Raw genomic sequence first — 14,508 nt, 5'->3', positions numbered from 1 at the left:
AATCCATCCACACACATTCAATCATAAATCTAGTACATACATGCCAAAGTCACACAAAACCCAACAAATCCAATAAGTTATTTGACATGCAAGTAACATAGAAGCTTAGATTTGCGAAATAACATATATAGAAAGCCAAATCAGTGAAAAATAAACTAGGATTTGCTACTAACCTAAGTTATTTCAACCACCAAACACCAGGATCTCCTCTCGCCCAAATAAAAATACTTACATCCACACACCAATCAAACCCATGGCTCTCACAAATCTTATCTCCTTCAAATATGAATCCGTGTTAGGTAATTTTGGCGCTTATTTGTCAAGAATAAGAGTGAGGAGGTTGTCCTTGCTTATTTCTGCAGTAAGATCAAACAAGTGAAATGATAAGGCGCGATTCTTGAGCTTTATATTTTTTAAATTTTACTTCACTTTCCCACTTTACCCCTACACTGTTAACATTAACCGGAAAACTAACGAAATTGGGGCGCGGTGCAACTGGTCATATCTTTTAGGTGTGCAGTGCTATATGGCAATTCATTTGGGGACAAGGTATAAATTACTCTTTTTATAATTATAATTTTTTATTTTTCAAAATTTTTATAAAATAAAATGACCTTTTAATTTATTTAGGGGTAAAATTATTATTTTATTTAAATTATTTAAAGGTGTTAGTGCAAAAGTGGCTATTTGATACAAATTAAAAAAGAAAAGTGATAAAGAGAATATGTTAAAATTTTGTGCTGGTTGGATGAAAATAAGGGAGAACAAAGGTGGTGCAATGATAATTTTCCTTTATTACTTAGGTGTGGATATTTCCACCCCATTATTTTTATAAACCCACCCTATCTTTATAAAATAATGATAATAAGTTCACATTATTTTATAGAATTACAAATTAATAATAAGTTTGAATAATTAATTAATTAAATCATTCTTATAATTTTTTTCTTACTTTGTCTTTTAACAATTTAAGGTTGCTTTAAAATAAGTTTAATTTAACTAATTTACCCTTAAAATATAAAATAACCAAATTACCCTAAGAAATATATATTATTGTAACTAATTGTTTAGGAATTTAGTTTTATATTTTATAATCTAATATGTTTTATATAAAATTTAATAATTTTCAATACTCCAAATATCCTAATTACATCTCGTTAGTTTAGTGGAATATTAATAATCATACTAAAAAAGTACTACTTATACATCGTTAAAATATAAAAAAATTTTGTATAAAAATTTATTAAAGTTAAAGTAAATTTTTAGATTTTTTTTTTACTTTTACCTTTAAGGTTAGAATAATTATATTAATTTATGTTTAAAACAACTTTATTGATCAAATATAACAAAAAAAAATAGTCTCATAAAAACGAATTTAATTAGTTAAATTTTTAAATTTCTTCTTAATTTAAATTTTAAAAAAATAATGTGCACTTGTTGTAATAAGTTTTTAAAATTGGGGTGGGTTTTGATTAAATTAGAATATATTTTTTATTTTGAAAAAAAAACATTTTTCGAGAGTTGGGCTTACACTTATCCCTGAAATGGACCCGTTTTCAAATTTGAAGCTTTCGGGGCCTATAACCCGACCGAATTAATGGGGGCCGGCGCCGCGGGGATGTCGCCATCCCTTATATACATATATATAAAGTCTGAAGATCTGAAACTGCTTTGTTGTGAACTCAGCTCATTTGAATCCGACGAGTGAATTTGGAAAAAAAAATTCTTCTTCTTTATATATTGATTTAATTCAAATATTAAATGCAGATCTAATATCTGAATAGGTAGCTGTATAAAAATAAATACCTAATTTTCGTCGCATAATTTTCTCAAATTTTTGATTTTGTACTTGATCAATTAACTTGGAATGTTACTGTGGTTGCAGATAGAGCTGTCGGGCATTTCAACTATGGCCGATGCTGCCCCAAACCAGGGGGTAATTAATAGCTTACTGAAGCAAATTTGACTTCTTTTATTCCATTTTCAGAAGCATGCTTTGGTTGGGTTTATAGTTCTGGTGCTTGAATTTCTTTGCAGGATAACTCTTTTGCTGAAAAAAATGAGACTCCGAAAAATGTTTTCGATTTAGGGGCATTTGTTGGGGACTTGACTTTCGAGGAAGATGCGAGCGGGTACGTGGAAGTGTTTGTTTGACTAGTTTTGAGGTCTGATTTGTAATGGATATTTAGTTTAAAGATCAAGAAATGTATGCCATTGTTAAGAAATCATTGATTCTTGACAACCAGATTCAGGTTCTTTTTAGAGTGTTATTTTGTGAATTCTATTGGTTTTTAATTGAATCTGTTGCTGTTTTTGGCAGTGATGATATATCGTTGGAAGGACTTGAGCAAGAGCTTGAAGAATGCAAGAACCATGATGTAAGCAGAGGCTTTAGTATTTCTTTCATTTTAAGCTAATACCTAGCCTTTGTTTTGTTCATTACACACTTAGTTGTTAGTTTAGCAACTGACGCAAGATGTTACTTTATATTCTGATCTTGTTTTTGATATGTACTTTGAGCTGAAAAATTGAAAGCTTGTAAGTGAGTAAGCAGCCGTCCATTGGGTGTTGATTAGACCTCTGAGTGTGTAATGCTTCTTGAGCTTATATTAATGCAAGTTATTTAGATTTTTGGGATTAGAAGTTAAGTAGCTAAATGGTTGATGCCCAAGTCAGATGATTGCAGTATCCCGTTCAATTTTTTTAAACATCTTGAGAATACGGTTATCTATCAGATAGAGGGGGCTGATAAGTGTGTCTGGAGTAACACTTGTCATTGTCTTGTAAGTTTGATGCAGTGCTTGATGGTGGGACCTCATGCTTGCTGCCTAAGGAGCATGAATTCAAGGGTTGACAAAAGAAAAGCTAGAAAAAAGACGTAGAGTGTGCATACCATATTATGTTCTTATACTTGCCACCTAAAGTTTGCTGCTTGAATTTTGCATTATTATTGTATTTTTATTTCTGTTCCTAATATTTCTTCGCTCACCTTCAAATCTTGATCTTACCATGGGTGTCTACTTTTTACTTGCAGGTGGTTGCAAACATACTGTCTAAAGGTACAACACTAAGGGAGTATACAAAGGGGGTTGAGAACAATCTGCGGCAAGTTGAATTGGATTCGATTCAGGTCTGTGATTACTTCTCAGATATATTTATGTGCAACATCTTTCTAACTTATATTCTACTTGGTTTATGCTTATGAAGTTTCCTTTTTGACGTGAGTAGCATAAAAACGCTGGCTGTTTTCTTTTCATAAGTTATTTGTGATTTGTTTGAAGTATATAAATTGGAAAGCTCCTACTCTGCTTAGTTTGATTTGAATTTTATCATTTCTTAGTCCTCTTGCGCATGCTATGCAGAGAGCCTGTAATGTCTCTTAAGTCAGAATAAATAGCATCTGGTTAGTGAGAAAAGGATTGGCAATTAATCAACCGTTTAATGAATGGAGGTTTTTCTGTAGATACATAGGTAGCTCTGCCTGGACAAGAACAGACGTCAGTTGGGGTTGTTTTCTTCCGTGATTGTTTTGTGGTTGAGGATTGTCTTATTGTACAGTGTGTTCAGAAGTGTATCTAAAGTGGGTGAACTCTTATTCATTAAAGAAAAGGTGCTCATGATCTGCGGTCAATTATTAAAGTTCAAGAAATAACAATCTATAGGTCCTCTTTCATATTTGCAATTTTTGAATCCATTTTAATTGCATCTCTCTCTGTCCTATCAAAATTTTCCTTATAGTATTTGTGAATCTTAAAATTCAAAATTTTGCTTATCTGTCATACCTTTTGTAGCTTTAATTATCTGTCAAACTTTGTTTGCATAGTGTTAGTGTTCCGGGTGTGTAAGGTGTTCAAGCAGATTTAGTTAAATAAGTTTCTTGTTTCCTATCCACAGAATCTCATAGTTCTAGGTCAATTTTACACTTTTAATGTATAATACTTCCTTTTTTGTTAACTGTGATGTTAAAAAATAAGTTCAACTATTGAGTGTCTTCATTTCTTTTATAGTTTTCATTAAACCAATTTATTATTTTCTTCAGATTTTAGCATGCCATAGTGTTTTGGAAGAGTTTCATGTTAGTCGAGATGAGATATTGTCCAGTATAATTATGCTGGCAGAGCTGTTTTCATCTTCAAGTATCTTCTTTATTGTTACCTCATTTGTAGTTTATCATTTTATTTTATTTATACTCCAAGAATAATTATTCATTCGTTTTAAAACTGTTTCAAAACTGTAGGATTATATTAAAGAAAGTGATAATTTGGTGTCTCTTCATGATCAAATTCGTGACTGCGATGCCATCTTGTCACAGATGGAGACTCTTCTCAGTGGTTTCCAGGTATGTTAGTTTTTGATGGTCAATTTACCTAGCATTCACTTTCATATATCTCTCCCGTGATGATTTTCCCTGATTGAAAGGATTACAGTTATACTTTTAAAGTATTCCAGAGTAATCATACTCTAAGGTGTCTATGATAATTATCTTTATTATAAGATGCTGGATTTTTATTGCACCTTGTATCTGTAAGCAAGGGGATGTTTTTAATTTGTGTTAGACTATTAGTTCAATGTAATGTAAATCTCTGAACTCCAATTGTTTATGGTTGAAATACTTTTATCTTCTTCCATCCAATGCAACAATTTACAACTCCTAGTGAACCAGTGTGGAACATGCCATGTTGCAGTTGATGGGTTTCAACAGAATTTTGCAATTTTAAAAACAATAGAAGTTGTGTAATTGGGTTAACTCTTGATACAAGTAGAAAATTGTTGTGAGGTTGAGCAAATAAGTAGGTTCCAGAGTGTTTCTTTGTTATTGAGCTTCATGCTGATAATCATCTTTACTGGAAAAGCTGTATAAAAATGAATTCAAGCGGTCAAAATTACAGATTTAGCTCGAGAAGCATCCAACACGGTTTGTTAAGAGGATAAATTACTTCATGGAGCATACGAAGATCTGTTTACAGACTCAGGATGCTATTCGTTAGTATGCTATGCTGCCAAAGCTATTATCTTTGTTATTGTTGTTGCATGATAAAAAAGTTTTTCAAAAAAAAAAAAATTGGTGGTGTAGGCGTATAAGCAAAACTAGAAATAAATAATTTTAGAAAGAAATGGAAGAAACTTAGATAGCATAGGAGAGTCGAAATGGGGAAAATCTTGATAGAATTCATAGAGAAGAAATTTTCTAAATTCAAGTTGTTCAAATTATGATTTATGCTATCCCTTTTTATAGGGGAAAAATGAAACATACCCTATTAAGAAAAGGGATATGAAAAAATTAAACCAAAAAGTAATGCTAGTATAAGAAACCTTAATCAATAAAAAGCCAAAAGAATCCTAATGCAAGTATACAACCGGGAAAGAAATCTAACAAAATACTTTGTCTTGTGCCTATGTCTAGTTAATGTACATAGACCTTTAGGATATCCTACATCATATGGTATTGTCAGTGGTGAAGGTCAGTTATATATTGATAGATATCTCAAGTAGCTGATGCCAAGTTTGTTGTTTTGAGTCCAACAGTGGACTCTTCATGCAAAATAGCAGATTAGTAGAACTGTTTTCTGGTTTACCCTCCCAGTACTTTGCAGCATTCAGACCCTAATAGAGTAAGGATGTGTTTACTAACCGTGAACAATGATACCAGAGTAATCACCGGTATACAAGTATTAGAAAAGCACCAAAGATTCTTAATAATGTCCTCTCTCTATTAATTCTTCTTTGTGTACATTGATTTGTTCATGCGGGCTTACTTTTGCAACTTCTAAATTACTGGTATTGTTGTTATTGTCGTGTTGTTGATGTTCTTATTCTAGGAAGATGATTAACTTTTTGTCCTGCTTCTGTTTTGTTCTTCCTTGTACTATGATCTTGTATTATCAGCATCATAAGATTTTTCTTTGCTGCAGGCTGAGATTGGTTCTATAAGTTCGGATATCAAAATACTCCAAGAGAAGTCTATGGATATGGGCCTGAAGCTGAAGAACCGCAAGGTATGTTTCTGTAGGGACAGCTACATTTCACTGTTTGATGTGGAACTCAGAAAACAACAAATGCTTGTTGTGTCGATCTTTCTAAACAATGGGTTTCATCTTTTTGTTAAATAGTCGTCTTTTACTTAATCTATCTTTTATTATCTGTTTTTGTCATCCATCCCCATTTTTCAAGTATCTGTAGTAATTGGTTTAACTTCTTTGTATAGGTGGCAGAGTCAAAACTAGCTAAATTTGTGGAAGACATTATAATCCCTCCGCGGATGGTGGACATAATTGTTGACGGAGAGGTATTTCTTGTTTATGTGGATTTACCAACTTTTTCATGTCCTGTTGTTTCGTTTTGCAAAAATGAAGCATGTGCTCAACATGTTTTCTGCGATAGGTGGTGCACTCTTTCTAGGACCACAATTTATTTATGCAAATCCTTATAAGATTCATTTTGTTGATATTGGGAGGGATATGAATTGTAGTAGTTACTCTTAGTAGTTAGGAAAAGTTTTAAACACATATGTTTGTTCAGAGGGTTTTCATGAAGCCTTTGTCTAAGTCTAATTATTATTAAATAGGACACAAATCTGAAACAAACTATACCTGATTAGAAATTTGAAACAGTTTCTTTTAGATTTTCTTTCTTTCTATTCCTTGACTCTATGTCCATCCTTCTCCTAGACGTATAGTATGTCTTTCTTTAGACCAAACATTGTTACAAATCTGTTTACCTTTTTGACTAACTTTTGCCGATTAAATTTACTCATATCTGCATTATGCCTGCGGTGCTTCAACTTAACCCTGCCATGTCATCTTGGTTGGTGGTTCATTTTTTAACTTTTTTGATTTCATTTGGTTGCTAAATTTAAATCAGTTCTATTTTTTCATTAAAGGTCTGGGTAGCACCCCCTTATTTTAGTTCATAACTATATGCGCAAATGCCAGGAGTTTTGTTCGAATTGCAACATCCGTATATGTTGTTCTGTGTTGTGTCTTTGATTTGATAACTTTTCTGCTGCTTTTACGATCTGGCATGTTGAAATTATAGCTCTAGTTCTTTTTTTTTTTGAAATATTATCTGTATATCCTGTTTTACAGAGTTCAGATACATTACACATGTCCTCAAATGTTTCTTATGCACTCTTTATGTTGCTATGTTGTCCTAGAGAATTGGAATCCTTTTTATCCAATCATCTTAATTTGTGGTGGAGCTTTTATTCAGGTCAATGAGGAATATATGAGAAGTCTCGAGATCTTAAGTAAGAAACTGAAGTTTATAGGAGTTGATCCCATGGTTAAAACTTCAAAAGCACTTAAAGATGTTCAGCCTGAACTCGAAAAGCTTAGGCAAAAAGCAGTTTCAAAGGTAATTTATTGGAGCTTCTGGACAGTCCTGATTAATGGTGCTTCTAGTGATGTCATGCATATCAGATATAGTGTGGCAATCCCCCATGTACACACACACACTGACTCCCATTATTCATAATACTGGTCTTTAACTACAATGGTCTAAAGCTAAAAGCTCTGGTCAATACTAAATCTAGAAAGTTAACCATTGATATTCACCTTTTATACCTGCATAATTGGTGTTATTTCTAGCTGCTCGTGGTTGTTTTAATAGGGATGAGCTCTATTTTATTTGTCGAATGTGGTTAAGGTGAATAGAAGTTTCATGTGTAAATTGAATATCCATTCTATTGAGGCAACAATTTAATAAGTTAAATAAAAGTAATTGAGATTCTTTTTGCCAAGATTTCACTTAGACATTACTTAATTGTATGGAAATGTCATATTATGCAATATTACACACAATGAGTAAACAAATATGGCAAAACTCATAGTCTGGGAGGCCACAATGTCTAATTTTTTGAAATTTTTGTGTCAATTTAAACAGTTTTCTTCCTCAAATGGGCAGATTCTGTTGTTTCACTGGAACATTTTTCTTGAGTCTTAACATGGGGATTTGGTTTTAGTTCAGATTACACGAAGGTTTGACTGATATATTGACAAAGTATCATGTTTTTAAGTTCATGAATGGGGAAATTTTTTATTTTAGACTATGAACTCTTTTATGATAATCTTGGTGATAGTTTTGATGGCATGGTGAACGATGTCAAGTGATTCTGTAGCGATAATCTGTCACAGACTCTAAATTTTCTTCACCACTCAACTGTTTGTTAGCAAGTAGACAGAAAGTTCTGACTCTATTTATCTTTTCTGTAGGTGTTTGACTTCCTTGTGCAGAAGCTTTATGCACTCAGAAAACCCAAAACTAATATTCAGATCATTCAACAGAGTGTCCTTCTAAAATACAAGTGAGCAGCTGTTTTTATAATTATTTAATGGTGCTTCAACCGTCTTGCTCCCCTTTGTATGATACTAGCGTAAAACATGATTAATATGACTCTGCTTTAACTGCTTTAGTAATTATCAACTTCTATAGATCATCTCATGTTCACTCTTTACCCTTCATTTGTGTAATAATTTCAGTTTCACACCTTTGATAATTTAACTGAGAAATGTGAAATTGTAGGTATATTATTTCATTCCTGAAGGGACATGGAAAAGAGATATACAATGAGGTCCGCGCTGCATACATCGACACAATGAACAAGGTGAATGCTTTAGAATGCATTATTATGTGTTTGGAATGTAGTTTTGTCAGGGCTAAAATATTCTCTAAGAAATTTTTACTTTCATTATGTAAAATTTAATTACTGTTGCTGTTGACATATGTGTATGTATCAGATTATAACATTTTTTGTAGCTCAAAAGATGGGAAATTCAATTTTACAAATGCCACTGTAAGAATATCATTTCACAGGTGTTGATGCTCTGCTGTTTCATTTGCAGGTTTTGAGTGCACATTTCCGTGCTTATATACAAGCATTGGAAAAATTACAGTTAGATATAGCAACATCTAGTGATTTGATTGGTGTGGAGGCTAGAAGCACCGGTCTTTTCTCAAGAGGAAGAGAACCACTGAAGAATCGTTCTGCTGTTTTTGCTCTTGGGGATCGGATAAACATTTTAAAGGTTTTTCTTCCACTATTGGTTGAATATGGTTTGCTGTGTTATTCTGAATTGTACATTGAGTTTCTTGCTGGATCACTTACCAAATGAAATGTCAGTTGTGACTTGCATTATCCACTGATTGTTTTCTCCTTGGTTTCTTCTTGGGCATAAAATTTAGGAAATATACACTAATTTCTTTTTGAAGTTTAATATATGAGCCATATGACTCATTTGTTGCCATCTATTTCACATTTTTGTGTTATAAACAAGCCAACATAGAATTGTAGATGCCTGATTAAAATATATATGCTTTGTTGTGATTTGTTGCTTTGAGAAGGTGAAACCTGCAACGATAGTAGTAGTGAACGGGATCTACCGCTATATATCTGTGTTCAAAGTCATGTGTTATCCTTTGAAAAAAGGGCGAAACATTTTTTTATTGCATTATTTTAACTTCTGCTGGATTTATCCTGCTCAATTTTAACTTCATTTTTGGATAAACATTCTTCTTTCTTTTTTTTTCCCGTGGGGCAGGGGTGGGGGGTGGGCTGGTTACAGGGAGGAGGAATACTGTGCCATGAAGTGTTGTTATTTAGTCAGTATATTGTTCCTAGTTGAAGAAAGGAATTAATTATCTGGGAATGATAGACGAATTTGATGTTCCTAATCTTATGTTGCTTTAGTTTATAAAAGGCTTCAGTTTATGAATATTGTTTAGTTGATCTTGTTCCAGATAAGTGTAGATATTACTCTAGAATTGGATACATTCTTGAGACCTTTCAGGGTTGCTGGAGTTCCTTGCCTATTCCTACTTCTCTGGTCGTGCTTGCAGTTGAAAAGCTCTGTCATTTGTCAACTCCCCTATTCCCAAATTCTATGACTGGATACATTATTCTTATGGTTGATATGTTTTATCTTTCAAGAATCAGAAAATAGAATAATAAAATATTAATAATAATAATAATATTGGTAGTAATGAGATATGGTTAGGGGATACATTTTAAAGAAAATGAAAACTATATGTCACACATGTACGTTGTGCAAAGAATAATTTCTTCCCTTTCCTGGATTCCCTTATTGATTCTTTGTTGGCATTATGATTCCATAGTTTAAATATCTTCCTTTCTTCTATTTTTTTGGTTACAGGAAATTGATCAGCCAGCATTGATTCCGCATATAGCTGAAGCCAGCTCCTTAAAATATCCTTACGAGGTCCTCTTCAGGAGCTTGCACAAGCTGCTTATGGATACTGCAACTTCTGAGTATCTTGTTGCTCTGCTCTTTGAATTTGTTTTCTAGATGTAAGTGAATGTTTAGTCACTTGTAGTATCAATATTGACTCCTTTTCTCTCTATTTTGCAGGTATCTTTTCTGTGATGATTTCTTTGGGGAAGAATCAATATTTTATGATATTTTTGCTGGTAATTCCTTTTTTTTTTTTTTAAATCAATGATATGATTAAAAAAGCACTAAATGGATTTAAGTACTGTCATACAGTATACAAGAGGAGCAGAAAAAATAAAAGAAAAAGTATTTTCTCTTTAAGCACTAAGAATTTTCATTGATTCAGAAAGTCACTTGTCCTACAAGTATTGTGTTGAATGCTTTCAACAATCCTTTTCATTTACTTGGTATTGTGTCCATGATCTTGAAGTTTTAAGCTGTTTTGTTTGACTAATAACAGTGGGAATTATCACTGCATTGAAAGATAGATTACTCAAAAGTTTAAAATGGGTTATATTTTGGTAAATGGTGATCCTATTCTGTTGCACCAAAAAAACATTGTAACAGCTTTTCTTGTTACTTCTTTGCTATTTCAGGTCCATTTGCTGTTATTGATGAACACTTCAATGCAATATTACCAAATTGTTATGATGCTATTGGGTTAATGCTTATGATTCGAATCATACACCATCACCAGGTAATTTTATGAAATTATATAAATGAATGTCGATCTATATTAGTCAGTTTACTGTATGCAGTTTTATTTTCATTTAAGTCTTTTCTTAAATCTCCAGAACTCATACTAATCATCACTTGATTTCCATATGACTTGTTTGCCTATTGGTTGGAGAACCATATGATTTGAAAGATTTAGTGAAAAAATAAAAACATATTGGTCAATTTCAAATATTCCAATTGAACCAGAATTTGATGCCAAGTTTATTTATACCATAACATTTTATGAAAATCAATTCATTATGGTATTTATTTAGTTTTTACCTGTTTGTATCCTGATTATAAGTAAACATGGTCTTAAATTTGCTATCTGAAAATGTTACTGATTTCTTTTGCTTTTCTTTTTACAGCTCATCATGTCACGGCGGCGGATCCCATGTTTGGATTCTTATTTAGATAAGGTCTATCATCAACAGCACCTTGATGACAAATGTGATCACTATGAAGACTAATTTTGAATTGAATTTGAGCAGGTCAATATTTCCCTGTGGCCTCGTTTTAAGATGGTGTTTGACTTGCATCTTAGTAGTCTGCGTAATGCAAATGTGAAGACTTTGTGGGAAGATGATGTTCATCCTCATTATGTCATGAGGCGCTACGCTGAATTTGCAGCCTCTCTGATTCACCTCAATGTTGAATATGGAGATGGTCAGGTGAGAACTTTTGAAAGATGTTGGTCATAAAGGGTTTCTTTGTTGATTGTTTGTTAGCTAAAATACCATTCTTTGTCTGCAGCTTGAATTGAATATGGAACGGCTGAGAATGGCTGTTGATGACTTGCTTACGAAGCTTGCAAAATTGTTTCCAAAACCAAAATCACAGATTGTGTTCCTGATAAATAACTATGATATGACAATCGCTGTACTAAAGGTGAGAATATAATTCTTCTTTAGTATGACTTTGACCGGAGAGAACAGTTTTTTCAGAGTAAAATTTCCTGGTTTTCTATATTATTCCTTTGTAAGGAGTGCATATATGCTCCTTTTGGTTGTGCTAGAATGCTGTAAATCTATATGCCTTCAGTGACCCTCTCATAATCAAATTGGCATTTGGATGCAGGAAGCTAGCCCAGAAGGTGGGAAAATTCAATTGCACTATGAGGAATTGTTGAAGAGCAACACGGCTTTATTTGTCGTAAGCATCTGCTAACCAGTATTTTTAGATTTTTTATTGGATGCCTAATAAAACTCCACTCTTCACCTTAAAAATTGAATATTGCCATTTTAATATTGAATGCTGAAAGTAGCAGCTTCACCCTATACGTTTTTGTCTGTACGACTGAAGGGGATAGAGCAGTCTCCCATCCTCTGGCTTGCATTCTCATAATCTCATTTATAAAATACACATGGTGTGGCTCCAAATAACCCCCTTTGGAGAAGATACTTCTACACTAAAAGGGCGTGATTTTCTGGTTTGATTGCTATACTGGTTCTCCACTTTTTCCTCAAAAGCTACAACGTGGCAGTACAATTCGCAAGTAAAACTAACACTTTGGTTGTGTTAACTGTGCATATTTTAATGGTGTGGATTCAATTTAATGCCATTTGTTGGAGGGCCTCAAGCTCTAGTAACACAGTTGTTGATATGTAGGAGGTACCTGCATGCTGATCTTGGACGTGCATGAATTAGGGCTTGTGACAGTGCAGTTTGGAATTTTTCTATGCATGTGGTGCCTGAAAAGAATTAGCTTTAGAATTGGTTTTAGAGAAAAGATTGTTTGTCTCCGACTTATGGGTTTATGAAATTTTTCCACCACCCATCATTTATTATTTCACTTACATAATGCTTATCTTTCTTCAGGAAGAACTGCTTCTGGAGCATTTCAGTGATTTAATTAAGTTTGTAAAGACCCGAGCTTGTAAGTACTTGAACAGTTGTACATATCTATGTTTGTTCATTTAAATAGATGGTCTTATTTGCAAGTTGTCTTACCAGCGGAGGACTCGAGTTCCACTTCCGAGAAGCCCATAACCGTTGCTGAAATCGAGCCACTGGTCAAGGACTTTGCAAGCAGATGGAAAGCCGCAATAGAGCTGATGCACAAAGATGTCATCACCTCTTTCAGCAACTTCTTATGTGGCATGGAGATCTTGAGGGCTGCATTGACGCAGCTGCTGCTGTATTATACCAGACTCTCAGACAGCATAAAGAGAGTTGCTGGCGGGTCTGCGCTGAACAAGGATCTCGTGTCCATATCTTCAATCATGTACGAAATCAAGAAATACTCGAGAACTTTCTGAATCACCAATATCATGCATTAACGCATCTGGAAATTTGTAAAATGGTTGCCGCAGCCCATCCACCCAGTCGCATCAACTTTTGAGTATTATGCGCCAATTAAAGCCGAAACAGATTATACTTTGTATAGGGTATATGTAAATGCTTATATGATTTGGAAACAGCGCAGATTTTGGATACATGATAATTGATCATGATTTATTTTCTCTTTTTCAGAAATTTCCCTTACGCACATATGCATGAAATAAAATGCAGATTTAGCGTTTGACGGTCTAGCAAAATGGTTTTGGCCATTGTAAAAAGATTAACAATGGGCTTAAAATACTGCATTTTATTTTATGCGGACATTTGCGATACCGACTCTCTCTCTCTATATATGTGGAGAGTAAATTTTCAATAAGGGATTTGTCTCCTTAATAAAGTTAATGATAAGTTAAAATATAAGAAAAACACACTCAAATATAGTGTATTTTGTTTTGTAGTGTATTTTTTTTTTTAACTTATCTCTTACTTTGTTTAAGTGAGGGATTTCTTTATTTTAGATAATAATTATGTATGATTAATTTTTTAATATAGGATTTTTAATTATATCAAAGTTGGAAATAAATTAAAAAATAAAAAGATACATATTTCAATATTGTATATTTTATCTTGTAAGATATTACAATTGTATTTTTTTTGTCTTAGTCTGTATTAAAATAAGGGTTCTCGGATTCAAAGTTCACTCGTATATAGAAAGCTGACCTGGTACATGCAGCCTCACAATTCATAATACGCAATTGCATACACCTGATCACTCTTCTGTATATTTATATTCTATTGTCGATCATTCGGGACCGAGACTACCTACATCATAGTTGAAGAGATGAAAAAAAAAGTACAAATAATTTGTAAGAGTAAGGTGTAAGGACCGCAATCAAGAAATCGAGGGGCAACATCGATAGATTATGTTGTCCCCTAGAGTATCCGATGTGGTCCACAATGTGTCAAACTCAAAGATAAAAGAAGTTTCTGCTTATTTTAAAGCAAATTTGCAGGTCCATGACCCCATCGGGACTTAGGTGTCAATCTAGAATAATAACACATGTTTATCTAGAATAATAAACGATGGTTAAAGGTCTCCTCTTCTTTAAGAAATTTGCATAAATAATATCATTCATTTTTCATTTTCACAAAGCCACCTTCGATGGAGAATGCCTCTATTTTCAGCAATCATTAGCCTATACAAAGTTTTCTTGTGCCAAGTCAGATTGTTTATCTTCACATTTATTATGATTGGCCTTTGGTTTTCATTGATCGATTATTTTAA

The 14,508-nt window shown here is 33.2% G+C and overlaps 1 protein-coding gene across 1 annotated transcript; it reads left to right on the top strand.

Moving 5' to 3' along the window:
• Positions 1 to 1,658: 1,658 nt before the first annotated feature.
• Positions 1,659 to 13,554, top strand: LOC18047423 (vacuolar protein sorting-associated protein 52 A). Its single transcript, XM_006441750.2, has 21 exons — positions 1,659 to 1,784; positions 1,886 to 1,936; positions 2,038 to 2,132; positions 2,321 to 2,378; positions 3,035 to 3,130; positions 4,238 to 4,339; positions 5,913 to 5,996; positions 6,206 to 6,286; positions 7,210 to 7,353; positions 8,211 to 8,302; positions 8,521 to 8,602; positions 8,841 to 9,023; positions 10,149 to 10,264; positions 10,365 to 10,423; positions 10,823 to 10,923; positions 11,312 to 11,362; positions 11,435 to 11,614; positions 11,697 to 11,831; positions 12,021 to 12,095; positions 12,762 to 12,819; positions 12,897 to 13,554. Exons 2-21 carry the CDS (start codon positions 1,910 to 1,912, stop codon positions 13,199 to 13,201), a joined length of 2,124 nt encoding a protein of 707 aa, XP_006441813.1. The 5' UTR covers positions 1,659 to 1,784; positions 1,886 to 1,909; the 3' UTR covers positions 13,202 to 13,554.
• Positions 13,555 to 14,508: the final 954 nt, after the last annotated feature.

Source organism: Citrus clementina, unplaced genomic scaffold (assembly GCF_000493195.1).
Source record: "Citrus clementina cultivar Clemenules unplaced genomic scaffold, Citrus_clementina_v1.0 scaffold_3, whole genome shotgun sequence".
Lineage (NCBI taxonomy): Eukaryota > Viridiplantae > Streptophyta > Magnoliopsida > Sapindales > Rutaceae > Citrus > Citrus x clementina.
The sequence above is the reverse complement of the archived record's forward strand: the minus strand, read 5'-3'. Positions and strand labels throughout refer to the sequence as shown.

What these genes read in the sequence shown, in the direction of transcription:
- LOC18047423 (XM_006441750.2), top strand. Translation starts at nt 1,910, where the DNA reads ATGGCCGATGCTGCCCCAAACCAGGGG. An exon ending in ATCGGATAAACATTTTAAAG is followed by an intron (nt 9,024 to 10,148) that starts GTTTTTCTTCCA and finishes TTTTGGTTACAG; the next exon opens with GAAATTGATCAGCCAGCATT. An exon ending in ATTTTATGATATTTTTGCTG is followed by an intron (nt 10,424 to 10,822) that starts GTAATTCCTTTT and finishes TTGCTATTTCAG; the next exon opens with GTCCATTTGCTGTTATTGAT.